This window comes from Oryza brachyantha, chromosome 1 (assembly GCF_000231095.2).
Source record: "Oryza brachyantha chromosome 1, ObraRS2, whole genome shotgun sequence".
Classification (NCBI taxonomy): domain Eukaryota; kingdom Viridiplantae; phylum Streptophyta; class Magnoliopsida; order Poales; family Poaceae; genus Oryza; species Oryza brachyantha.
Window position 1 is genome coordinate 3179484 of NC_023163.2, and position 27522 is coordinate 3207005.

Consider the following 27522-nt stretch of genomic DNA (forward strand, 5'->3'; position numbering starts at 1 on the left):
GTGGATTCAGGATGAAACCGAAGTAGATACAACAGCAGAAGAAAAGGATACCTCTGCTTCTCCGGTATGGAAAGATTTTTTACGTTACAGACATACAAGTTACAGCACAAGCAGTTTTCATATGCTTGAACATCTAATTGTCAGCAGTAGCACATTTAACCAAAAGTAAAAAATCACATCTTGGGAGCAAGCCCCGTATGATTGGGAACATCAGCTAATTTATCAGTCTTAAATCACATATCTTTGGGAATAAACAGACCGGCAGGGTCATCCCTGAGCCAGAGATTAGCATTCCTACTCGGTGACCCTACTACAGCAGTTGCCTGCAGTGACAGTCATGGTGTGGCCTTCCGTCAGCAAGTGAGTGGGCAGCCGAGCTCCTTCGCCGCCGCGGTGAGGAAGGCGAGCGTCAGCCCGGTGGCGCGGCGGCTGCGGGCTTCCCACTCTATGCATCTCTCCACATCGGCTTGCCAGTTGATGATGCTTGCTGCCAGGCATTGGTAGGTTGGGCTCTGGATGCCGTTCCGGTGCTCCCCTTGGATCTGGATGAGCTTACTGGAGTGTATTTGTCCGCTGTTCAAGATGTCACGAAGGACCGACATGCTGAGTGCACGGACATGCGCGCTGGGGTGCGAAAGGCAGCGGATGGTGGTTGATAGACGGCACTGCATATCAAGATTCAGTTAGCATTACGGATGATGAAGTGTGTGGAATGAGAGTTGAGGTCAGAGAGGAGGGCATGCCTTCAGCAGATTGGAGAGGCCATCAGCAACTGCTACACCTGAATCTCCCCATTCGACGATGAGATGGACTGCTCTGGCGGTTACTTCCAAAAGCTTTTTATATTGGATTGCAGGATGAATCGGTCAGTAAGCGAGATGAATCGTACAAAGTAGAACTGATTAATCGTTACTGGCATTGCACAAAGGAACGTCATGAACGGAGGAGATGTTACCTCTAATTGTGGCAAAGTACAAGCTTCACCGTCAACGAGCATTCCATCAGTTGCCCGAAGGAGGAGGTCCGAAGCACTAGCAAGAATCACCAATGCTTCTGGGCTGTCGTGATTCCTCATAAGCTCAGCTATCAGCTTAACTATTCGCTGGTTGACTCTCCACATCTTCTGACCTTGCTCATCATCTCGAGCAATCCAGGGCTGCAAGTCCTTATCAGCCTGTGAAAGATACAAAAGTCCAGGAAGATGACTGAGGAAATGGGTATATTTTATATAGGTAATGATGTTGATGGTATCAAACAAAGCAATGATGATGAGAAGAAAAAAAGTTGCAATATGAAACTTCTAAAATATGAAAATGCGCAGATACAACAATAACAATATCTTGACCTGCAGAACAATAGCAGCTGAAGCCTTGGTTGGTGAGGCTGAAACAACGTCACAAAGAGCATCCACAACCTACACATGAAAAACATTGTCAGTTGCAGTCTATGAGAACGCTGACAACAAAGAACGGTCAACATAGCACTACTGTGCTAAATCCTACAGGCCAGCATTTCTGTACCTTTCTCCAACCCTGATGAGCTGATGTACTTTCTGCAGACATCTGCATTTCGGGAGATGCAATGAGCTTCTGCCAGAGCAATGAGACAACAGAGAAACATAGCTCCTGCTTCTCTGACAGTACAGATCTTAGTAGAGTTTGAGAACCTCTGTAACCCCCATTTCGATCCATGGTGAGGAAGTTTGCCAAGTCAGAAGCTTCCACCTGTAAACTTGCAATGACTTTCCCAGAAGTACTTGCGACATCACCATTTAGTAGAGCATCTTCTGCACATTTCAAGAGCGGTCTTGCAAAATCATTCTTCCTATGTGATCTTGATGCGTCCTTTTTTTCCAGCGCACCACCATCTGATGAGCTGGTGTTATTTTCCTCAATGGGAGGTTCATCCTTTTTTACTGGTGTAAGGGTCAAGTGAGCTTCTAGAGGCTCAGCTTTGTTCACAATGGAGGTCACTGTTTTACCATGCAAGTCAATCAAATGGTAAAGGGATGATGCCCTGGTAGAAATCTCAGCATCCCATTTGCATTGCTTCAGTGCAGATAGTGCATTTAAGCATGGCCTGGATCGGCGAAATAACTCAGAAACATGAGCAGCAACCATAGCTGCCGCAACAATCTCATTTGAACTATAACTCCATGACGTACCAACAGATGATGGCTTCAACGAGAACAGAGCTTCCAAGATGCCAAGTATTCTGCGAGTATGAAGAATCGCTGAGCTAATGCTATTGTGTAGCTCATTACTGATACCATTAGTTTTTCCAGGTATGACTATCTTTATGCTGTCCTTCAAATTTGAATGATTCCCATTCTTGGAAATAAAAGGGAACAGCTGGAGCTCACAAGATAAGGCACAAACGGCTGCTAGAACATACGAGTCAAATGTAGCAACTGGTCCTTGTTTCTTCTTACATCTGTTTCTTCCATTGGTTAATCTCGAATCATCTGTGACCTCTTCAGTGGAATGATTATCACTACCAGTTGGTCTTTTACTACCCCCAGGCAAAGCTTGATGACTGACACAAACAGTTAACACTACAAATAGCAATCTGGAGGCAAGGTCCATTGAAGCACATGACTCCACAAAGAGTGAATGTATCATTGTTCGGAGTTCAGCAACAGCAAGGTTCTTAGATTGACTTCTTGGTTTCCTGGATTGTTCAGAGGTTTCTGAAGGAAAAGTTCTTCTTAGTATAGCTTCAACTGTTGCCACAAAAATTCTCATAAGACATGCTTCAGATGGACTCCCACGAGGTAGGTACTCGAACACTTTCAACAATGGCAAGTATAGGCTCCATGACAAAGTAGGTGGCTGAAGTGGAGCAGCTACAACAATTTCAGGCAAATCAACTGCTGATGAACTCAGAGGTAGCAAGCCATAGGCAGCCTCCCAGATGGTACATATTCTCCACTCAACATCAGGACCATGAGCACATAGCATGGAAGCAATGCCTTGTGCAGTGGCATCAATAGTGGCTTCAGATGCAGGAACTTCAAGCTTTGTGCAGTTGAAGAAGCATGCATTAGAAAACAAGTTACGCAGAGAAAAGGCAGCAACTAGTTCATGTGAAGCTAAAACATGTAGTCCTGCGTGGTAGGGTGCATATATTTTAATGGAATCAAATTCCAACTTTGGTAAGTAGCAGTGTCAATATTTAAATTGTTTGATGATAATCTTGAAGCAGTTTTGATGCAATATTCTAGCAGTCAAGAATATACGAGAATACAACATAGGTTTCAAAAGAAATGATATAAACTTATCATAGCATGTTAGTGACAGGCATGCTAAGACTCCCCTTAAAAGGATAAAAAAATGACAAAAAGGATAAATTTTCTATTCAAAAGAACACAGATGCTAAAAATATTATCTATATGTTGCAATTTTGTAGCTAAACTACATTAGTCATGATCATGCGATCTGGCAGCTACCAGTGCTTAATAAAATAAAATATGGCTTCCTGGATTTAGCTCCAGAACAATCTCTGGAAAATGTAGGAATGGGAAGGACTTCGCTAGACAAACCTTGGAAGGAAATCAAATACATCAAATACACAACAGATAGCAAGGTAGGTGCAAGAAACATTCCATACCTGTCTTTTGTATGATGATACATAGCCACCTAGTGGTTCATGATGGAGTTCAACTCCTTCAGCATGTCTCAGTGGAGGAAAAAGTAAAGTCGGTTGAGAGAGTATTCGGAAAAGTAAAGCAGCAGCCGTATCAGCAGCGATACCAGCTCTCATTGACATCGCAGTTCCAATAGCACGCAGGAAATGGAGATGCATCCAATTCTTTGGAAGCTAAAACATAAAACAAAGCTATGACAGTCAATAATCAATAAAATATTAAAAATCCACAACATTCTGTTATAATTATCTTGCATGATTTGCCATCTGATAGCACTGAAACAACAGCCAGAGAGTAGTATGTTATACCCGCATGCCAGAGTCATAATCTTCAGCTGCTCTAAGGAGTTCAACAAGCTGTACTGCTGCATCAAGTGCATCTGGGGCCCATGATGGTGGTGCTTCAAGAAGACCAAAAAGCAACCTTTGTGTAGCACTTGGAGTGGCAATTGCATAGTATCTGACAGGAGATACCACATTGGCAAACATTTGGAAAGTAAACATAGTATAATTATGGACAGGATCATAGGAGCTTATGGCTTACCTATGAAATAAGCGAGCATATGGTTCAAGAGGAGGGAGCCCTGCAACCAAATGTTCATCCAAGGGTGTGGTCGGTGGCGGTAATAAAAGTGCAGGAACAGCTGCCGCGGTCAAATTTGCTGTCTCATAACGAGTCACTTCCTCATCACAGACACTTAATATAACTCCAGCTCCATTGGCAACAGCCCATCTTGGTGTGGATGGCATAAGTTGTGGGTGCTTCCCAGATCCTCGGCTGTAAGCTGAATGACCAAAGAATGTGTTAGTAACTTGTGTTTATAATAAGCATTACAATCTGTCCTAAGAAAAAAGGAAAGTATCCCACACTCAACGCAGAAAAACTTGTACAGTATGTCAAGCTCAGAAAACCCATATGCATTTTGTTTTATCTTGTAACATGGAGGCAAAGAGTTGGATGCAAGTTTCAAGTTAATTTACAAACTTCCATTCAGACAGAAATTTGTAAACATGTCACCTTCTTTTCTAATAATCTGTACTTTAGAATACGGTAAACATGTGCTCCCAGGAAAATATACCGGTCAGGGACTCAGGGATAATTTTACTTTGTAGGTTATGTTTGTTGCCACGGGACATGTTATACTTTGACAATCATTTACTACATCACCAAATGCTAATAAACAAATTCAAAATGTTCACTTTAATAGCATTTGCAATCAAATAATTGCCTATTATAATCTATACTCCCAACTGTCAAAAACAAATTTTTGGTCTGATCAATATCTCTATGAGCATTTAGATCAACAATACAAAAAGGACGAGTATATTTGTCCCAGAAAGTACATTCTTCACTATATAATTTTTCCATGCTTTATTTGAAGAAGTTTCAATACTCCAGTTTCCTTTTGGGGATTTTAAGAAGGAACCAGATCTACAATAGAATCCAAAATATGCAATTGCAGACATTCTCACAAGGCATCTCAACAGAATAAAAAGACACAATTAATGTTACAGTAATTATGCAATTTTCAGGAAAGAAAACTTTATTGCAGATTTTACCAACCAGTTGTTGGAGGCTTCAATTCTCCACCAGCTGCGTATTTTCCCATGACTCCACCACACCTGATATGATTGTAAACAAAACAGGTAGTAGTCAGCATCTATTAGCAATAGAAGAGCATTCCAGCACACTTTTCATCATCATCAGTAAATGTATATGTTCCAACAAGCTTAACAAAAGCAAGCGTACACAATATATGCAATCCCATTAGCATACTGCATTATAAAAGTACTAGCATTTTATTCCTGCCACTAGCTGAATGCCCATGTTTTGCCACGGATAGAAAAAATATTATAATATTGCCTAAATAAATAAAATATATTTTCAATGTAATGTGTTACCCGTTTTTTCTCTATAGGGAATATTCACCATAATTTGATTCTATATATGGATATCCATTTAGATTTGGTTGTTACTTAATATTAAGACGTTCAAGGGGTAATTTGCAAAAGTTACAATGGTGCCTCCACCACCACCTTGCATTGTGGGACATTGAACATGCATTCAGTTTGAACTTATTATGAGTGTCTTCCCTTGCTCCTCTGATTTGCTCACAGACTTCTATTCCATTCCATTTTTTAACTTAATAAATTATATGTACTCTTCCTTCTTGTCAATATCACAATAAAATCGAATTTCTTAAAGAAAAGGGGGAATTTCAGATTTTCAGTTCATAGAATAATCAGATGCTAATATTTATTATCACTCACCATCTAAAATAGTCACTTCTGATACCCAAAGGTGCAGCGAGCAATATGTCTGTGATCCAAGGAGATAGTGGCCTCAATGGCTTCCGGTCAGGTTCATTTCTTGGAGAACCATTAGCCCTTTTCTCTATAGACTCACATGATGAGGCCTGATCAGATGTGCTGCTACATTCTGCCTCACAATGTTGGTGTTCAGCTTTGAAGATTGGCCTGTTGTAGTGAGTTAGGACTCTAAGAATTTCTCCACAGGCCAAGGCCCACTGCTCCGAGTATTCTTTCTGCATAAAAGTTGCATCTTTATGAGCAAGAGTACTTTGATCAGCTATAAGCAGCACAGTTGGAAATAATATTGAAATGCACAGCAGTGGCAGAATCTTGTCAACACAGAGAAATGAACATCAGTTCAGAAAAAAGAGAGAGACATGAACAAAATAAAGTTAACCATTGCAGTAGGAGCCTTACCTCAGAAGTATGACTAAATAAAGAGATGAAGGACTTGAACGGGAAACCATTTCTATCATAACTCATTGTCCCATCTATGATGCGTGAGAGAATTGGATGCACAACTGCGTGGCCATGTTCAGGATGATGAAGAACAAAAGTTGCTGGAAATATAAGAAAAGTGAGTCAAACTCTTTCTTTAATTGCTGTTGTGGAACATGCATTTATCACTATATAAAATTTACCTAATACTTCATCTACCAGGCGCTTTTCTTTTGATGGGTAGCAACTTTGAATTAGCTGCAAGCAAGCCAGAAAAAGGTTGCCAAAGTTAACATACTGGAGAAAGATATTATCACCAAAGATACTAAAATATGCTTAGAGATACAATACCTGAGCTATATCTTCAGGGAACTGCTCACTGTCAGCTGTAAACTGGCCAAAATATTCAACATAGGCCAGAATTTGTGCCTTTGGAGAGGACATGCAACCAAGTGTGCCATTCAGCATCAGGTATCTTCAATATATAGGATTTGTAACAAGAAGCAGATAGAAATAAAGTTACCTGTTTTTGTTGCACATCCTGTGGTGGGGGCCAGAACAGTGATGAGAACTGGAGCCCATCAATCCACTTCTCATTTGAAGCTGACATACTTGGTAGCTCAAGAGCCTGCCCAAGAAACTGAAAGAATTCTCAAAGAGAAAGAAAGAAACTACACAAACTGCTCCAGTTAGCAATAAAAGCACCTGTAATCAACACCACGATGAAGCCGCCAGTCAGTTCATCCATTTATGCCACCAAAGTCCAAATCTTCTTATAAGCTACTTGCCTTGGGTTCAAGAATCTTCAAGCAACAAAGTTATAAGAGTACTATCCACTTCATTCAATCAACCCCCATAGCGGGGGTTTGCATCTCACAACGTGACCGATTATCATATCAACCAATGCCAACCATATGTGCTTCAGAGTCTCTACACTGTAGAATATCACACAACGAAAGCCAAAAGGGAGGAAAACATGTACGCTTTAATTATTGCAACAACAAAGATATAGTAAAAAAACTGAGAAATGAAAACAGAGGTAGGTGATGGAACAAAAATTGCATAATCTTAATAACGTATTGTTTTATTATCAAAATGGAAAGTAATGCATAATCAAAGAAAAATAAAATATCTAGGAAAAAGGTGGATTTACTCATTTCATAAGTATCGCAATGAAAAGGCACATCTCACTTATCATTTATTAAGGTAAAGTTCACCATAACCTGTAGTTACTATGCAAGCTCATGTAAAAGTCAAGATCACTTGGATCCTCACACATCAATAAATATACAAACAGGCAAATTTATGTTAATGTGTTTAAGGACATTCACTTGGATCCTGATAGGCTCATATGGCTTATCACACAATATAAATCAATGAATGTGTTTTTTTTTGTGCCCAGCCAAAAGAAAGGGTTATGAAGCAACATTTATACTTCACTTGTTATTGTTCCATGTCACTCACCGGTCCCATTTTTGTCAACTATAAATATACACATATTTGTCTAAGACAGAATAAAATGAAGTTGCTCCCTCTTGTTCCTCTTTCTTTTTTGGCAAGTAAAGCTTCTATTTCCGATACTATGACGGCGAACCACGAGCCAGATTAGCTAAAGCAGAGAAATGGAAACCATATAAGAACGAAACATATGCCTTTCGGTGTTCAACAGGCGTACTAAGCTCTTTGGTTGGTGTTTGTATTCGCTCGTACTGCTAACGAAATGAGAAATCGATCCCTTGTTACTGTTTCGATGTAAACAAAAGCATAGCTAGCTCACTGCGAATTACTTTTCAGAAATCATCTCCGTTCCAATTACTTCCACGGTTCCACCGCCGTATGCACCACATCTAAACGCCCCATGAAACCTGAAAACCCAACCCAAAATCAACACCACTCGCCAAAAAAACCACAAAATCGTCCTAAAATTCGCAGCAGCAAGCAACCATCTCGCGTTGATCTACCCCGATGTCACGAATTACTACAACAATTCATTAGCTCGACCTCGCCGCCAAATTCCGAACTATTCTCCCTTCCCATCCACACCATCCCCAGCGCATCTACCGCCAAACCATCTCCCAAACAAAATCTCATCTACACACCATCACGAATCCCCTCCCGACCCAGCTCGCAGGCAACCGGAAAGCACCACACAAACGCACCACATAGAACCCAAAACCGCACCCCCCCTCCCCCCCCCCCCCAAAAAAAAAAACAGAGATAGAAATCACCGGAGCATTACCTCGATCAGCCGCTCAGCCAATCCGGGCCTCACGCGGCTCGCCGGCGGCGGGGGGATTAACGCGGCGGCGGTGGAGGCGCAGGGGAGGAAGAGAGAGAGAGAGAGGAGTAGAGAGAGAGAGATAGAGCTCGAAGCGAGGAGAGGCGAGAAAAAGATTTTTTCCGGGACGGGAGGGGGGTGGTGGTGGTGGTGGTAGACCGGTAGTCGCAGCGGGCCGCGTCACTTGTCACGCGCAGGTGGCGGCCCACGCGGAGGAGCTGGGTCACTGACACGTGGGGGGAGGCGGAGGCGGGGCCCACGTGTCGGTGGGGGCGGGTGGGGAAGACGGCGCCGTGGGCGCGCGGGGTTGGGTTGGGGGAGGAGGGGATCGCCTCCTGGCAAGCTGCTGCTGACATGGCCTTGATATTTTCGGGGGTCATGGGGGTGGGCGCATGGCATGTATGTATGGTGGTCGTCGTGCATGCATACATACATGCCATGGGTTTTTTTCAGTTTAGTCCTTTCTTTGTAGAGCTATTTGACTTATACCCTTGCAACTATGACTGCTTGTAACATTTAGGCCTGGTTAGTTCCAAAAATTTTTCCAAAAAACATCCCATCAAATCTTTGGACATCTAAATGAAACATTAAATATACATGAACATTAAAAACAATTACACAGTTATGTGAGAAATCATGAGATAAATCTTTTGAGCCTAATTATGACATGATTAGCCATAAGTGCTACAGTAATCAACATGTGCGAATGGCAGATTAATTAGACTCAAAAGATTCGTCTCGCGGTTTCAAGACTGAATCTAAAATTTGTTTTATAATTAGACTACGTTTAATACTTCAAATATGTGTTTAAAAACTTGATGTGATGTTTTTGCAAAAAAAAAATTACAATCTAAACAACGTCTTACTCTCTCTGGTTTTTTCATTGATACCATTAAATTTTAAATATATGTTTGATCATTTATTTTATTCAACTTTTAAGAATACTAGCTAATTATTTATGATTTGTTATGGATGTATATGGATTGTATGCGTGTTGTATTGTATAGAACAACTATTTTGTACTATTTTATATATAAATGAGTAATTGGTAAAGACAGCATACATAATAGAGCTAGTGGACAGCAAATTCACCATCAACACCATTAACTTTTCTAAGAACAGTATAGATGTAGAATTATATGTCATGCCTAAATATTTTTAATAGCAAAAAAATCACAATAAAATAATTAATAATTAAGTCTTTTTTTAACACAATGAATGACCAAACGAATATTCAAAAATCAACGGTTTCAAATAAATAATTATAGTGGTAGATTATTATATTATGATGAATGGAAGTTTAATGTTTATATTCGGTATGTGATAGACTTCAATAATATGACAACTAATTATGTATTTAGAATTTCATTTTTAGAAATAGATGGATGATGGAGGAACAATGGTCGGTGACAAGTAAAAAGGAACCGAAAGAGTGCACTATTATTCATGTATGCAGTAAGAAGATCATTGTATTATATTTACCTATTTCATATTATAAATCACCCTAGGTTTATATTATATCAAACACCTTCAAGTTTGACTACAAATACACTAGCATTTGCAAAACCAAGACAGTTTCATTAGTTCCACAGTTGAATATACTTTTATATCACACTTGTTTTGTGGGTAAATGTTTATATATTTTTATATAAGTTAAGTTAAATTTGAAGATGTTTGAATTAGTTTTAACGAAACTGTGACTCGTAAACAGGGGCGAAGCTATATGGTACCTGGTGGGTTCCCAAGCACATGGTTCAGAAATTTTTTTAGGTAGAATTTATCTATTTTCACCATATATACACTTCTTCAATCTAAATTAAGTCACCCGTAATAGTCTAAATTTTATTTAAAGCATTAAAAAAATAATAAGTTAGGACATCCCTTTGTATTTTGTTATAGCTCCGCTAGTAAAAAATTATATCGCAAGTATTTTGTCACGGAAATAAATGTGTGGCTGACACGCAAAACACATTCTCGACGTTCTTTTCAATTTCTTGTTTTGTTTTGTAAAATGTAATAGAGTACTTCAACAAAAATATAATCGGCATTTTTATGGTGTTATCTTTCGAGTGTAACACCAATATACTTGTTGATGTTTTGAGATATTTTTCCAAGTTCTGAGTTTCAACATTTGGACTTTTTTATCTTTTTGAGAATTTTATTAATGTTACTGCTTCCTATTTGAATTATAAATCCATTTCAATATTTTTTCATGTATGGTATTGTCAAATAAATGTCACCCGTCTCACAGATAAATTATTTGATATTTTATAGTTAGTATAATGAAGAGCAACAAGGTAATCCAAATTGTTTATTATTCAAATTCGAAACGACTAAAATTTTAAAATCAGAATGAGTCCTAAGATTATGTCCTGTTTCCACACTAATTAGTGGAGTATAAGCGTACAACTGTACAGGTAGTCCTTAATAAATGTTAGCGACAAGCAAAGCCGACAAGGTCCATAATACTACACTACCATGTAATTCTAGCCAAATCACCGTAAATATAATTATGATGCTTAGCTGGATAAAAGAAACAAATATTATAAATCTATCGTCGGTTGTACCGCAAACTCCAACAAACTATGTGTAAGAGAAAGATGTCATACACTAATGTTGCATATATGTATATGATCAACTATTATTGATTAATGATTATTATATTAATGATGTATCAAAATTGTAATACGGTAAAGTTATTAGCTGGGGTACTAATAACCTTACTCTAACCCCTAGCAAAACAAGGACTTGGTTGTAATAACCGTTAATGACAGGACAGCCTGATATTTGACCGGGCTAGCCTGCGAATCATCGGATGGAAATACACCGATAACAGATTTACTATTACACTTACATATCATATACTCGTAAAATCCTAAATTCCCGACGGCTCCCATGAGCCCGCGTGCGCTGCCTTGACATTCTGGCAATCGTGGGGGTTGACGTCACCGCTGGCGAGCTGGACGGCTGTGGATCACGGGCATGGCGATCATGGACGGTGGCGCGACGACGTTGCCGTTTTTGATATTCTATCGTTCGCTCGTCCTCGTCCATTCTTATCGTGGTGGGCCCCACGCCACCTTTGGCTAATCGCGCTTTAGATTGGTGCGATTAGGTCTTAATGGGAAGCGTAGTAGTAGTACTAGTATAGTATAATGGAGTAATTAATTAACAAAAGGTTGATATGCATGCATGTGTGTGTCTTCTTTCTCGTGAGGCCCCCACGCTACCGTGGAAATGCAATGGCTACTTTACTGGCTGATAGATCCATCAGATCGCTGGAATTGATTTTTTTTTTCTCGTGACATTCAATCATAGAGGCAGAAAAATGTGTTATTTATTTTACATCTACACAGCTGTAAATTGTATGAAAATACGCAGTTTGTATCTGATATAACATTTAACTATTATTTAGATGGGACTACGCAACGGTATATATCTAATCCCTAGGTATCAAGTATGATACACATGAATTTGAACCCAAGTATCAGATTAATTATACCGTTTCAACGGTATATGATAACGTAATGTTTCGGTTTAGAGGATGACTAATGCATAGTAACATAGTGTCATATATAACAATATTATATCTGATGCACATTTGTTTCAGGTTCGATACCAATTATCAATCTACACCGTTTCAAGAGTATATCTTTTGTAGCAGTTTTGTTCTTTTTTTAGAGATTGACTATATTGCACATATATGTAACTACACCGAGCAAGATTTCCCACTGCTTGGAAAAACAATACATACACGACTTAGGTACAAAACTTGCTGAAATAAAGAGATAAATTCGAAGCTACACTCTAACATACATGGCTTAAAAATGGCTGACATCTTCGAATTGAGCTAATTCGTTCTAATTAAATCACTCTGAAGAAGCCGTATAAATTCACAGATGCATGCAGTACTCCAAGCTTTTTGTTCGATGCATCTCGCTCCTCTCCACACGTCTGCAGAGCGCCAAATTCCAAAGTTGCACCCATTTATGACTGACTGGCAGGCACCTTAATTAATAACACTTCCACTAATGACAAGTCAATTAAATTAAACAAACACGCATCACACCAAATTAACTTAGAGCAGTATAATAGAGGTGCTAAGCCGACTAAAAAAACTATTGCTGAGTTGGCAAAAACAAAAAAGGAGAAAGGAGATGGGTGGATGCTTAATTTAGAGCTAGTTTGTACACGCAAACCAAGAAAAAGTACCATTTACAAAATAAAAAAAAGAGATGATACGGTACATAAAGAACATAATATTATTGTCATGATAGAATAAGTTAAAAATTAGAGTCTCTTATTATATGTATATGTGTGAGCTACAAAATTAATTGTATATGACGTAAAATGAAATTGGAGTGACAACGGAGGCTACTATTGATCTTGCTCTTACGTACTAGACTCTAAGAATCTCTGGATCTGGTCAAATATCCCAGCACCTTCTCTGCTTTAGAACTCTCCAGAAACATCTAGCTTAAGCCTGCTCCCTCCAAGTGATTAAAACTAATCAGTATTTAATTAGCAGCCTAATTACCGCGGCGGAGCTACTTAACCGGGGGACTGATTCGCGTGGCGGCGGTGGGCGTGGACCTCGTCCGACCCGAGAACCCAGCGTCCGATCCCCATCGGACGGCCCACAGGCGTCCACGAGTTGACCCTCGCGCGCGGCGGGAGTGGGCTGGGCGGGGATGGCGACGGCCGGTGAAGTGGGACCCACGGGCGGTGCTACGTGTCGCGAGAAGCATGGCCCAGGTCGCCGCTGTGGGAGGGGGTGACATCACACTTGATGTCGTATACCATTCGGCCAATACTGTGAGAATAGTTTCTTTTCGAGGCAATGGATATCATTGGACCTTTACTACGGTAGAAACTGGGACCGGTAAAGATAAAAAAAACGAAAACTATTTGATTTATGCCATAGCTATTAAGTGATATAAACGATACAGTTTTAAATAAATTTAATTTAGAAAGTTAGGATAATGTATTTCCAAAATTTTTTAAAAAACACCGTTTAGTATTTTGGAAATAGTGCATGCAGAAAATGAAGAAAAAACTGGGAATAATTCAGGTAATGAGCGCAATCTTATTATGAAGTTTATGATAAACTAAACTCAAGCGAACAGTTAATCAACGTGTGACGATATAACGACAGAAGAGGCAACTTATTTAGGATTTGATTACACTGTTAAATCTTCATCGAAAATAAGTGAATATTTATATCTTTAATTGAATTTCGACACGCAAGATGAATGAGTGAATGACGGAATGACCGGGGCTGAGAACAAGGCGAGAACAATCTGTCAATAAGAATGGACTACTAGAAGAGACAACGGTCTTGGCGGCTTGCCCCGGCAAAGTCAAACTATGAATCCTGAAATTAATTTTATAATAATTTATTATTTACCTTTTACTTTTTATCACCCGGAACACATATATGCAAAATTGTATTTAGTTATTTACTTTTACAAATATGATGTTTAACTTAAAAGACAAACAATAACCCTTTTAATATCATGAGAGCAAGTACAATAGTAGTAGGATATAAGGCAGCTGTAAATATATTTTAATTAGATGAGATATGTGAGAGAAGAGCAGTAGACTATAAAAGTCAGTTGTAGCACAAACTTCAAGACGCAGTGTGTATATGACAGGTGAGACATGATAGCATATGTTTTATAATTACCTATTATATAAATTAATTATTAGATTAAATATAAATAAATTAGTGCCAGCAGTACTTGCTCCGAGGTGATCGAGCAAGGGCTAATCTCAGCCACACCGTGAGGCCCAGACGCAAGAGGCGATTCATTATTCAAAGGCAGATCCAAAGTCCCCCGGCCAGGTGGCCACAGCCGGCGAAGCGAGCGGAGCGGGCGACACGGCGGCCGGCGACGCTGCTGTCTGGAGGAAACCAAAACCGCCTTCACTTCGATGGGGGGAAGGCCGGCCAATGGGAGAGGAGCAAAGGATATTTTCTCCCCTCCACCCCGGGGCGTGTCGACGTGTCGACACGGGCCCGCGCGAATAATTTCCCCCCCTTTTTTTTATCAAGCCAAGCAAGAGTGGGGCGGGCCCCATCTGTCATCGCAGATGGAAGGATGCATGGATGGATGGATGGATGGTATGGAACTACGGATGCCGCCTGGGGGCATGCGCGTGCGGCCCACGAGGTGTCAACATGTCATGTTGGCCCCTGCGAGACTATACCACGTTTGCTTTACTTTTTAGCTCTTTTAAAAAAACTTATTTCGTAAATACAGCCCTAAAAACTTATTATAGGATTTTAGAAATATATATATTTTTTCTCAGCGTCAACGTTATTAGTGTCAATACATTTCGTTCCCATGACCGCTAACATAAAGAGGGTCGGACCAAGAATCTATTTAGGGTGCGTTTGGTTGGTGGTCAAGGTGGGATGAGATATGACCATTCATATTTTTAGGGATACGGTGATCCAGTTTTATGATTGGTTAGATGGATAGGATGATCCAATTTTTTGTTTGATTGGATGGATAGAATGGACATATTGAATTACTAATAAATAATAATATAAATTAATCATTATAGATTTTATCGTAATTAATATAAATTATCAATTAAAAATATCTATCATCATTAATTAACACTAATTTGAACTTTACTGATTAATGTCAAAACAAGCTAATTATCACTAAACGATCACTAATGATCATGGTTCGCGAAGGTGGATAAGCTAATCCGGCCAATTTGGCCGGATACACCCATCCAGCATCTTCGTGAAATATTCCCTTTCTGGGCCACCATATCCAGTTTCGCCCACAAAACAAACACATCAAAAACCTGAACGACCATCTCCCATCCAGGCATATCCCACCAACCAAATACACTCTTATAAAAGACTTATTCTATAAATTGATTCTTCGATAATGTGTTTTCAGTGCTGAGATGATTCTCTAAAGTAAGTTAGTACTACCTCCGTCCTATAATAATTTTATTTTTCGTTTTTCCATGTCCAACGTTTGATCATTCGTCTTATTTGGAAGATTTGCACAAAAACTTAAAAAAATAGCCACGTATAAAGTACTATTCATATTTTATCATTTAGTAAGAATAAAAATATTAATCGCAAAAAAATTTCAAATAAGATGAATAGTCAAAACATTGTATCAAAAAACTGAAGAATGGTTCTATTTCAGGACGGAGGTAGTACAATATTAAAAAATCAAAAATGTGAAAAATCCAATCTCTTTAACCCTATCAAATTGGCATCACTAATCCAGTACAATTTTCTTTTACCCTATAAGAGCAAGTATAATAGTAGACTATAAGTTAGCTATAAGCTGATGTGGAGGAAAGAGATAATAAAAAAGAGTAAGGTTGACTCTCATGCAAGAGCCAGCTATACACCAACTTAAAAAAATACATTAAATGCAAAGGTAATAGAAAGAGATAAAAGATAAAAATTATAGCCAACCTTATAGTCAATCTATTATATATATTGATTATTATATAAACTTATAGCCAGTAAGTTGGCTTTACTATTAAACTTGCTCTAAAAGTTTTTCTTAGTTTATTATTACCCATATGCATTGCTTTAACTTTGTTTCAGACACACGTATGAGCAGAGCTGCATAAAAAACACACCTGCACAAAAAAATGCTGTAAAATTCATGAGCACACCTTAAATTTCAGAAGTACAAATATTTTGTTAGTTGTGCCTATTTATACTATAAAATATTTATATCACCACACATTTACAAAATTTGTTGAGAATATATTTATCTTGATAGAGATTAAGGTCTCTATGATAAAATTTAGGATAGTAATGTGCCCATAAAGAACTACTCCACCTAGCTACCCTACTGGCAGGTCGGGTTTGTAATTCTATTGAAAACCGTAAAAATAATCCGGCTCAAAAGTCATCGTTGAGTAGGAATTCGAGTGTCTTTTTCAAGAAATTCAAAGTTAATACAGTAAATCCGTTTGAATTCAATCGAAATTTTGTCAACATGTCTCGGTTTTTGACATCTGGAAAGTATTGGTATGCTCTCCTCTGTACTACAGTACTAGTGAACTGTCGATGGAACAAAAAAATGTTTTTCTCCGACGTGCAAGAACAGTCCAAAGAAGAGGAGAAAAAACATGGGCGCCGGCGAGAAAAACCAGCAGATTAGTACTACCACAGCAAAGAAGACATGGGCTGCCGGGTGGGCGCTAGACAGTAGCAGTATGCTCGGCTCAGGTGCCTTGACCGACTCAGGTTGATTTTGGGCTTTGCGCTGGAACATTTTTCAACCAGGTACGATGTATTTTATAAAAAATATATATATAAATATTTTATACTTTAATAATTAATTTAGTTATTTATATTCTTAAATTGGTGTAGTAGAAACAGGGTAATCAAAACCCAAAATAGTGGTGACTTTCCAACTATACCTCAATTACTTTTATTGCAGTAGTGCTAATACGACAGAATTGTACCGGGTGCCAGCCGTGGAGCTCGGATGGAAGTTAATCCTGAACCTTTGGTTCGAAAGACGAGGGAATATTGGAAATATGGGATTATTGTCAGGTTTTTAGTAGTATTTGTTTCATGTACAGGGATGGATATGGAGTGGTCGTCTAAGAATATTAGATGAATGAATCTGGCCAATATGACCGGATGAGACTACCCACCTTAGTCAACATGGATCATTAGTAAATAATTAACGATAATTGGTGCATTTTACTGTTGATTAGTGATTATCATTTTAAAATTAGTGTTGAGTGGGTATAGTCAGTATTTTGTTGTTAATTAATATTAATTCTTCTATGCTTATTTGATAATGAATATATTTTGCTATGTATTAATAATTCATTATTTCATTCCATCAACCCTTGTACATTCAACCAAATAAAAAATTGACCCACCCCATCTATTCAATCAAGCAAGATTATCGTATCCAACAAAACATGATAATATAAGATTCCATCCATCTTTAACTGAGAACCAAGCACACCCTGAAGTGATGAATGAATCCTGTCAACAAATTTACTGAGCACTACTAGTACACTTTAAGAGCAAAGTTCAATAGTATAGCCAACTACTAGCTCCAATTTTACTATAGCTAATTTAATAGCCAACTCATACAATAGTTACCTACAAAATATCAATACATGGTCCCACATATCATACACATATTTTGTCTTGAAGCCCATGTGCAGCTGGCTACAAATTAGTAGCTCATCTCTCTTCTCTCTCTTCTCTTATCTCTATTGTACCTGCTCTAAACCATGCAGTTAATCCGAGTAGAATTACTCCCAAGGTAAACACGGATATGAACCCCTGTCATTACCGATCCAGTCAGTGATAGCAGCTGCAGATTGGCCAGCACGAACAGACAGGTGTAGCTGTCAGCTCAACAAAAAAGTTGATCAGCATGATTACATGAATCACAAACTGCTGGACACCATGATGCTAATCATATGTCACGATCGATCTTGCATTATCCAACTTATTCGTTTCACGACCTGCGGCTGACTGGCTGGGCTAAACCTGTTTACTCCCTCCATTTTCATTATCTAGCACAATTATTTTTTTTGTTTAACTATTCAGCTTATTAAAAATATATATTATCAATTATTTTGATTTGATATATTACTAAATAAACTTAAAAATAACATAAGTTTTGTATTTTTGCACAAAATTATTAATCAAGACAACTGTCAAGCATAGATTAAAAAAAGTTAACCTCGTAAAAGAAATGGAGGGAGTGTATGTAAAGTTCATCACTATTAAGTGTATCTAGTATTAATTATCTCTTCTCTCACGACGCCACATGGATGATTGTTTAGTTTTGTTATAGAAGAAGCCAAACGACATATTTACAAATGAAAAGTAATTCGGGAGTTAAACTTTTATATATATATTCTTAGCGATCTAAAAGATAAGACTAGAAAATAAATTTCAATAAAAAAAATCCAAAATTAACTCAAAATTCAAGGTTGAAAAATTAATTTTTGATTTATAAACACAAACAAAAATGAAAAAAATGGGGTATGCCCCTACTTTCTTGTAACCTCTAGGTCGTTTATCTAGGGTGCAAATTATCTCTATTATTTAGTTATGCACGCATGCACGCCATGTTATTTTGTTTACTCGTAGCATTTTTTTAACAAGTCATCTTATTTGTACCTTTGATCACTTATGAAGATATACTGTTGAATGATTTAGCAACAAAGCAAGTATCCTGTTTACTTATATCATGGTACAGTACAAGTTTCCTGCAGCAACGCGTGAGATTTTGCTCTAGTATGGTGTCAGTGGGCCGGCTATCTGGCCCGGTAGGATGAGATATTGGAGCTGACATTCCAGTTGGCATTGCTCGGCCCAAAATACGGATTGCAGCGTGCATCCATTGGGCCCAGCCCAAAACTCTCCACCTCTCTCTCTCTTTTTGAGAAGGATTTCCCTTTCCCCGATTCAAGAATCTACATGCTTTGTTGGAGCCGAGTGAAACAGAGGGCTTTGCAAAAAGTTTTTGCAAAAACATCAAATTAAATTTTTGGATACTCATTTAAAGTATTAAACGTACTCTAATTTTAAAATAAATTTCAGATTTTGCCTGGAAACTGCGAGACGAATCTTTTGAGTGTAATTAATCCGTCATTAGTCCATATTGTTTACTTTAGCACTTATGGCTAATCATGTCCTAATTAGGCTTAAAAGATTCGTCTCACGATTTTCCGCATAACTGCGTAATTAGTTTTAATATCATGGATATTTAACGCTCTATTTAGGTGTCCAAAAATTTGATGTGATGTTTTTACGAACTAAATGAGCCAGAAAAAAAAGTTTGTTCAACTTTGCTGTAAGCTTGAACCGACAATATCTTTGACCTTCAGAGAATATGACATTTATCTATATTATCTCATCTCTGCTATTTAAAAACGAAGTCGTTTATTCTTCCTCCCGCCCACCATGGTCAGCATGTTCCCACGTAATGTCCCACTTAGCGTCCGTAACTAATCTTTCGTTCTCAATCCATTGTCTCGGTCCATTTCCAATTGTATGAGCCTGGCCTCGTATGTCTAACCCGATATAACGCACGGGTAAATTACTAAAGTACTGTATAATGATTATCTTTTGACATTACATACTCACATGCATGATCGAGTGACCATACATAAAGGGATCGATCTATCATGCAAAAAAAAGAATAAAGGGTTTGGATGCAAAGAGACCCAGTACTCCATACAGACAGATCGACATGGATCGAGAGAGAAAGAGACATGAGAGACGCCTGCACTGCACTGTCGTCTTCCATTCGGTGCAGGCGCCCAACCCTTTTCGTCACTGTTTCGCCGGATCCCAGGCTGCTTGCTCTCCGGACTACACAACACTGTACTTGATCTTAACTACTCGATCGCGCGATCGGTTACAACAACCGATCGATATATATATGTAGTAGTTATATCACAAGCAAACCTAGATAGCTAGCTAATTAATTAATAACTGTATGATTATCAGATTATGATGACAAAAACCAACAGTAACAACAAATAATGCACACTACACACTACACAGACGCATGTGATATCGATCGCAAAGGGGATCGATTGATTAAGGCAGTACTGCAACTGTGATGACTAGCTGAAGGAGCGAGAGGAGCTTAATTAATCGATCTAGCTAGGTACGTGGATGCACGCATGGCTGGGGCCGGTCGCCGCCGGCGGAGGGAGGAGGAGGAGGGACGGACGTACGGTCGGCGGCGGGAGGGAGGCGGCTACCAGATGAAGGTCATCTCGGCGGTGGCGCGGGCGGCGTCGTCGTCGTCGCGGGAGGGGGAGTGGACGTGGCGGCCCTCGTAGGTGGTGATCACCATGCGGGGGTCCTCCGCCAGCCGCTCCACCCGCTTCTTCACGCGGCAGTTGTCCTGCGTGCACCGGTAGTAGCTCCTGCATCCACGTCCACGTCCACATGATACAAAATAATTAGTGCACAATTAGCATGCCATTTGTCAACACTGATCAGTGCTTATATGTGGTAATATATACTAACGGTTTATGACTAGCTGTGTCCCAACATATAAGTTAAGATACATGCTCGTACTAATAGAGGATATTACCTCCATTTTAGAATTTAGAATAAAGCAGTGACTTTTGTTATAGTCTCTTCTGTTAGTACGTGCATGCCGCCTCAATCACTAGTTGTTTGGGTGACAAATTACTTTTTTCAACATATATATGGTTGTTTTTTTTTACATCAATTTTTCTCATATTATTATATGTGCACGTTTACTGAACTATTAAAAATATATTTTTAATTATTTTCTATACATAAGTACATCATCTCAACCTTTTAAAGTTGATTTTAATTTAGTAGTAATTAATTACTTATATCATTAAATAGATAAAAAATCAGATTTTTTTTATTTTTTGTCAACAAAAAAGGACAGCTACATATATAGGATAGTTTAGCTTTATGGTAACCGATGCTTTGCTACCCTCCTTTCTATCCACATCCTACAAGCTCTAAAACACCTTTCTACCGAGTCCTGCTCGTGCTACACTATTGTACACATATAGTATATGTATAGCTCAATTATACTCAGTTTTCCCGGCATGTCATAGAGAGGCAGAAGTATATTCAAGTATTCTAGGAATTTTGGTAGGTAAAGTACAAGGAGAGACACAAAAAGATATTGGAAATTCTCAATCATGGCCTGACACACACCAACTAGGAAGATAATATTCCAGGCTACCCAGCTGGTAGCATCATTCCTCATCTCAAACCTAAGGATGGGGGCATAGATTGAGAAAGATGTGGTAATAATTACAGGGTACAAAAAACTTGGGCCCTTTGCAAAGCTCAAATCCACCTTTTCATCATCTCATGGCCCTTTACCCAACAGTAAAGATTCTCCCATCAGCTAGCTCCCACAGCCACCAAAAAGCAGATATATTATCACGCTCCAGGAAAATTATTTTTAAAGCTATTAATTATTGGTAAATTGGTTGAGACTCTCCTTTAGGTTGCACGACAAAAACTCATATTTTTGGGTAGAATTTCGCAAAATTCAAGAATAAATTTCAGCATTCGATATATGGACGTACACTATTTTAATTTCCCAAATCTGCATTCATTCCAACTTGACCCACAATATGCATAACCCCGCCCCTCGTCTACGTAGATAATATATATTTTCACGGCCAAGTTGTCTATAGGCATATATATTTGTGAGACTTTGCTAGATACAACCAACACATTACATTGTAGCTACTGGTAATAGTACGGCCGCAGCCAAGACAAGAAGTCATCCTCTTTATTTTCACTATCAATGTTGACACCCTATATGCGCTAATTTGATACGGCACACCTGATTACCCATAAGTGCAGGTACAATAGCAGAATGTAAGCCTCATATTTTAAAAAGATAAGAGAGAAGAAAAGTGAGCTACTAATTTATAGCCAGCTGAACATGGACTCTAAGACAAAATATATGTATAACATGTGAGACTATGTATTGATGTTTTGTAGATAAATATGGTATGAATTGGCTATTAGATTAACTATAGATGAATTAGAGCTAGTAGTTGGCTATACTATTGAACTTGCTCTTAGAGCTCACCTGTCATACATAATTTTGTCTTTGAGTCTATGTGCAGTTGGCTACAAATTAGTAGCACACCTATCTTCTGCTACTAATTTGTAGCCAGTGTGCTCTTCTCTCTCCCCTCTTATCTCTTTAAAATATGCTTATAGTTAGTTTATAGTCTGATATTGTACTTGCTCAAACCCTGCTATATTAATTAATTAGTTTGCTAATTAAGAGAAAGTTGTAGAATAAAAGAGCATGATTGCCAAGATTGCAAATTGATTGGAAAAGTCATGGGTGTTGTTATAGTGGTGTGAGCCAGCAGAGGACCGGATAGGAAGAGGGTTTTTCTGAGTGGCATCATTGCAAGGGGGCTAATCAGATTGGACTGGATGCTGGGCTCATGTCTGCTGCTGTGTGGGTCAATGCTTTGGCACTACCTGTCATGATCGCCATCACGCATAGACAGATGTTCACACAAACGCAGAGGCTCCTAGGTGGTCTGCCAGGAGATGATATAGATCTTGTCATGTCATTTATATGAATTTTCTATTTCATTCAAATTCGAACTATTGCAGCAGCAGAAAAAAATATGTATCCGTATTTTTAAAAAAAAATTATTGCTACAACGAGATACCAAAATATATACTCATTTAAAATAGAGCAGTGATATTGGTCAACCATAAATCTAATACCAATCTACATGTGACTCCCCATTTTTTTTTTAAGGAAAAATACCAATAGAGTCCACATGTTAACCAAACTCCGCCAACTCCATTTATTTGAAAGGAAAAATGACAATACAACGTCAAAGCCCTATATGCTTGTGAGAAATCTAAGGAGCAATCAAGAGGAGATATACACGAAAATGATGATAACATATAACGGTACAACGATACACTTCTCTTTAATTTAAATCCAATTGCATAAATAATATCTAACATGCACTAATAAATGTACAAGATATATCGGGGAAGAGGTAGATATGGAGAGTATCATAAACTCCGAAGAAATGCTTTGCTATCTTATTAGCGCAACTCCTTAGACTACATTAAAAACTACGAGTTCGGAACCCATCCACATGCACACGAAGCGGAGTGAAAGAGCATTAATAAAAAACTTTAAAGTAAATTAATATTATTTTTATAATAGCATTCTAATTGTTTTTTAAAATAATGCGTACCGACGAAAATCGAGGGAGTAAAGTTAGGAAAAGATCAAGTGTCGCCTCAGTATTTACCTTATCAAAGATTGTAGAATTATTCGACAGTAGTATTACTTGAGGTTAGAAATCAAGATAATTGTTTTTTTTCCTTCTTTTGCGACAGTTGCTGTCTACACATGGAATGAGTGGACGACGTTAGTGGAACTGTTAGATGGTGCAATGAGCATTCAACCTACTAGGTTAGGATGCACGTCGTTCTCTAACATGGGAGCTCGGTTGGTCCTACGTGAAATGGACTAGTCGATCAATTTCATTCTCGAACAGAACAAAACAAACCTAGCGCAACCCTCACCCAATCTAGCTTTTCTGGAGCGACCTAATCATTTAGTTGAAGCAAAAGAAATATCATTTGCTAGTGGTTAGAGGGAAAAATAGTAATCACACACACAATAAAAGATAATTATTTGTTGTGTGTAGTTGCATACTGTAGAAAATCAAGCAGGCAATGCCAAAGCTAAAGAAGAAGCTAGTTAGCAAATATACAGGAAAAAAATGGAGCATGCATGGATATATACTGACAACCACAAATCTGGGCGAGCAAGATCCATAATTAAGCAAACTACATATATATCTTGTTTATGTGTTTTGTACTGTAGATATAGACAAGATTACATGACATTAACTAGTGTTTCTATGATTATATTTAAGAGGTGTAGACAGCAAGGGGACAAAATTAACATAACAAAGCCATCTCAGGACCAGCTTTGCAAACCCTTTACCCTTTTGAGATCCAATGACTAGCACTTTAGGAAAAGGTAACCTGTAGGAGTGTAGAAAGGTTGTGATAGACTTAGCTCTGGTTGCTTGGCTATATATACTTACGACGAAAGCGCACTACCACAAATGTTTTCCTTGAGAGCCTTTTGATATCCGATACTTTAAGGTAATCTTATTTTATAGCATAAAAAATTATTAACACTGGATATAACTCGAGGTATCAAAATTTGATACGGAAAGTTTACATCAAGATAATTTTTAATGATAATAAAATTCTCTTTTGTAAAACTAGTGAGTCTATAGAGAGGATATGCCAGTCTCAGAATTTCATTCTTTGTTCATGTTTAATCAACTGCATTGAAATTATGAAATTTACGTTTATCAGTTACTACTAAGTTACAAAATAAGACCTCAACAGTTGAATTGCAGGTAACCTACAAAATACAATTAATTAACTACTTGATATGATGTCGTGAATATGTTTACTTATTATTAGCATATAATTTTCACTATTAATATATATTCCTTTCATAATTTAATTTAATAGATAACGTCGTTGACTTTTTAACGTATGTTTGATCATTCGTCTTATTCAAAAAATTACATGATTATCATTTATTTTGTTGTGATTAGATTTATTACAACATATATTTTAATTATAACTTATATTTTTTAAAATTTGCATAATATTTTTGAATAAGACGAATGGTTAAACATACATGTATAAAAAAATTAACAGCGTCATCTAGGAGTATAAATTACACTTAATAGTCCATTCCAAGCTTGATATATCCTTGGTTGTTAAATAATGAAGTAGAACACAAGAATACACAAGTTAACAAAGAGGATGACTGCTTCTAACTAATGTAATTTTATGCAAAATAACCATGAGTAATTTCACATGTCGATCTGATCTGCTATTGTTAATTAATTAGTAGTTTTGCAACAAACAATTCAGCCTAATCGTTATATTTCCATTGCATAAAAAACGGAGTACAAATTAGCTGCTTCTTTTTATCGGTTCTCTATATGCATAGTTGTTTTGATTAAACTACATGCATGCATCTATTTTAGCAGCATGCAGAGCTAGCTAACGCAATGAGCTAACGCAATGCACATTATACTCCAAGAAATGTTAGAGATATCATCATTGGGAATCACAATAATTTCTATGTACGTGCATATTTGAATCAGCTTGGGTGAAAAGACATAAAGATACGATACTTCTGAGAGCTCTGACAGTTCATGCATATTGCAAGAGAAGAATTAATATATCTATTGAATTCACCTCAGTAGAAAATAGCGACCTTGAACACCTCGATCAATGAAAGTCAAAGGGAGAATATGCTTGGCTTTTTAATTAGTTTCACTCCATTATTTTTCCCTTAGAGAATCACATGCACATGACAAAAGTAAATTAATCTGATTCTAGTTTGCACACAAAACTTTGAACCACAAAACCGCAGAAATTAATGGATATTACTTTGATTTGTTTATATGATATATAAATAAACATATTCAGCTTGAATAAAAGCTCATTATACTAACGTACAAGTGAAACTGGCATGCAGATAATCTGCAGGATTATTGGATAAAATTAAACAGTAACATATTCAAAACAATATAGTAATCCACCCAATAAAACCTACTAGTACTGGCAGAGAACACATTTGAGCACAATGACTATTGCCATAATCATTATTTGCACTTTATTAACATGCACGTTAGAACACTCTTGTGTGGCAAACCATATCGATCGTAGTAATTAAGGAGCTAGCTCATGAGATATTCCTAAGATGAACCGTTGATCGCAGGACTAGTAGATCAAGCTAGCAAAACACACAGACCACACATTCCAGGGTGAAGAATGACAGTTCCAATATACATACTTTGACACTTCACCCCTAGCTATACAGTTCTCTCTTTATATTATTAGCTCGGAAGATAATAAAACTAAGAGGATTTTTTTTATTTCAATCGAAAAGTTTAGTATATTATGTTGGGGAACAGCTTTGAAGTTAGCTGAAGCCATTTAAGACCTCACAAAACATCCGGCAAACGAATGAACGATCATGCAACGACCGTAATTTCTTAATCTTTTTGTTGATATGCGAAGAATCGAAGTTAATCAATCGATCGATTTGCATATGACGAGATCGAGATTCAGATGCATGCTATGCTATGCTATGATTCAGCGATGGATTCCATGATGCAGATGTGTTAGTAGTATAGTATACCTTGGGTGCTGGGTGTTCTTGACGACCTTCTGGCCGTACTTGCGCCACTTGTAGCCGTCGTCGAGCACGTCGACGTCGCTCATCGTCTTGAAGCAGAACCTCGGCTCCCGCACCTTCCGCCGCGCCTTCCCTCCGGCCGCCGCCTTCTTCATCCTCACCGCGCCAACCGCTAGCTGGTGATGGGGAGGATGCTGCTGCGGCCCCGCCGCCGCCGCGTAGCTCCCGCCGGGGTCGTCGTCGTCGATGATCCTCCCGGTGCCCATCACGGCGGCGGCACCCTTCCCCCTCTGCCTCCCTCGATCGCCTTCCTCGCAAGACCTAGCGCACGCACAACACGGATGACAGATTAACAGCGGCGGCGTCATGTGTATCGCTCGCAATCGCACATACACGGGTGTGTCGGGGAGGCCGGGAGGGAGAGAGGGGCTTGTTACCATGGATGCGTCGCCGGCGACGATCTCGGAGGATGGGAAGGGAGGGTGGGAGGAGGAGGAGCGGCGTGGAGGCCGTGGCGGAGGGTGGTGGGACAGGGCGCCGCGTGCGGGGAGGAGGAGGTGGCGGCGGTGGTTGGGTGGTCTAGGACGAGCGGGCTGTACCCTAGGATGCCATGGTGATGGTGGTGGTGGTGATGGGGGAGAGCAGCAGCAGGAGCAGCAGCGCCCGTGTGAGGCGCCGTCGGCGAGGGCTGGAAGGTGAAGGCTACGGTGGCTGGGGCCGCGGCGGGGGAGGTCGTCGACGAGGACGCCACGGCCGCCGCCATGGCGCCGTGTTGGCCTAGCGCCATCACCGCCCTCCCTGGCGATGGGAACATCTCTCCTTCTCCACTCCCGATCTCTCTATCTTCCGTCTGTGCTTATTTTTGCTCTCTTTGTTTGCTTCTATGTGATGGGAGAGAGGGGTTGTAGTTATATTGTTATATATGCTGAGAAAAAAAGCAAAAAAATATATATCATCACATACTGGTTACAGAGAAAATTACAACATTAATCTGAGAAAAAAATATTACAATGCTTTATTGATTTGCTTATGTCTATGTTTTACCAGTTAATAGCAAAAAAATCTTGCAGGTAAACTTTTATAGATATTTTCTTGATGATTTAAAATAAATGA

At 38.7% G+C, this 27522-nt stretch overlaps 2 protein-coding genes across 3 annotated transcripts; both read right to left on the reverse strand.

The window, feature by feature from the left end:
* Positions 1-5: 5 nt before the first annotated feature.
* Positions 6-8768, reverse strand: LOC102716816 (protein GIGANTEA). Of its 2 annotated transcripts, none has more exons than XM_015841704.2 (16): positions 8636-8768; positions 7102-7331; positions 6920-7024; positions 6748-6825; positions 6600-6654; positions 6376-6518; positions 5917-6191; positions 5210-5268; positions 4190-4430; positions 3955-4105; positions 3610-3819; positions 1521-3017; positions 1346-1414; positions 956-1174; positions 744-836; positions 6-665 (listed from the first exon to the last, which is right to left on the reverse strand). In XM_015841704.2, the coding sequence occupies exons 3-16, from the start codon at positions 7004-7006 to the stop codon at positions 354-356; spliced, it is 3489 nt and encodes a 1162-aa protein (XP_015697190.1). In that variant the 5' UTR covers positions 7007-7024; positions 7102-7331; positions 8636-8768; the 3' UTR covers positions 6-353. The 2 variants fall into 2 exon arrangements, with proteins under 2 accessions (XP_015697190.1, XP_006643836.1); XM_006643773.3 differs by lacking the exon at positions 8636-8768 and adding an exon at positions 8184-8206.
* A 10998-nt stretch (positions 8769-19766) lies between these two features.
* LOC102715161 (probable WRKY transcription factor 13) lies at positions 19767-27280 on the reverse strand. Its single transcript, XM_040528685.1, has 3 exons — positions 26847-27280; positions 26413-26730; positions 19767-20593 (listed from the first exon to the last, which is right to left on the reverse strand). The coding sequence occupies exons 1-3, from the start codon at positions 27221-27223 to the stop codon at positions 20422-20424; spliced, it is 867 nt and encodes a 288-aa protein (XP_040384619.1). The 5' UTR covers positions 27224-27280; the 3' UTR covers positions 19767-20421.
* Positions 27281-27522: the final 242 nt, after the last annotated feature.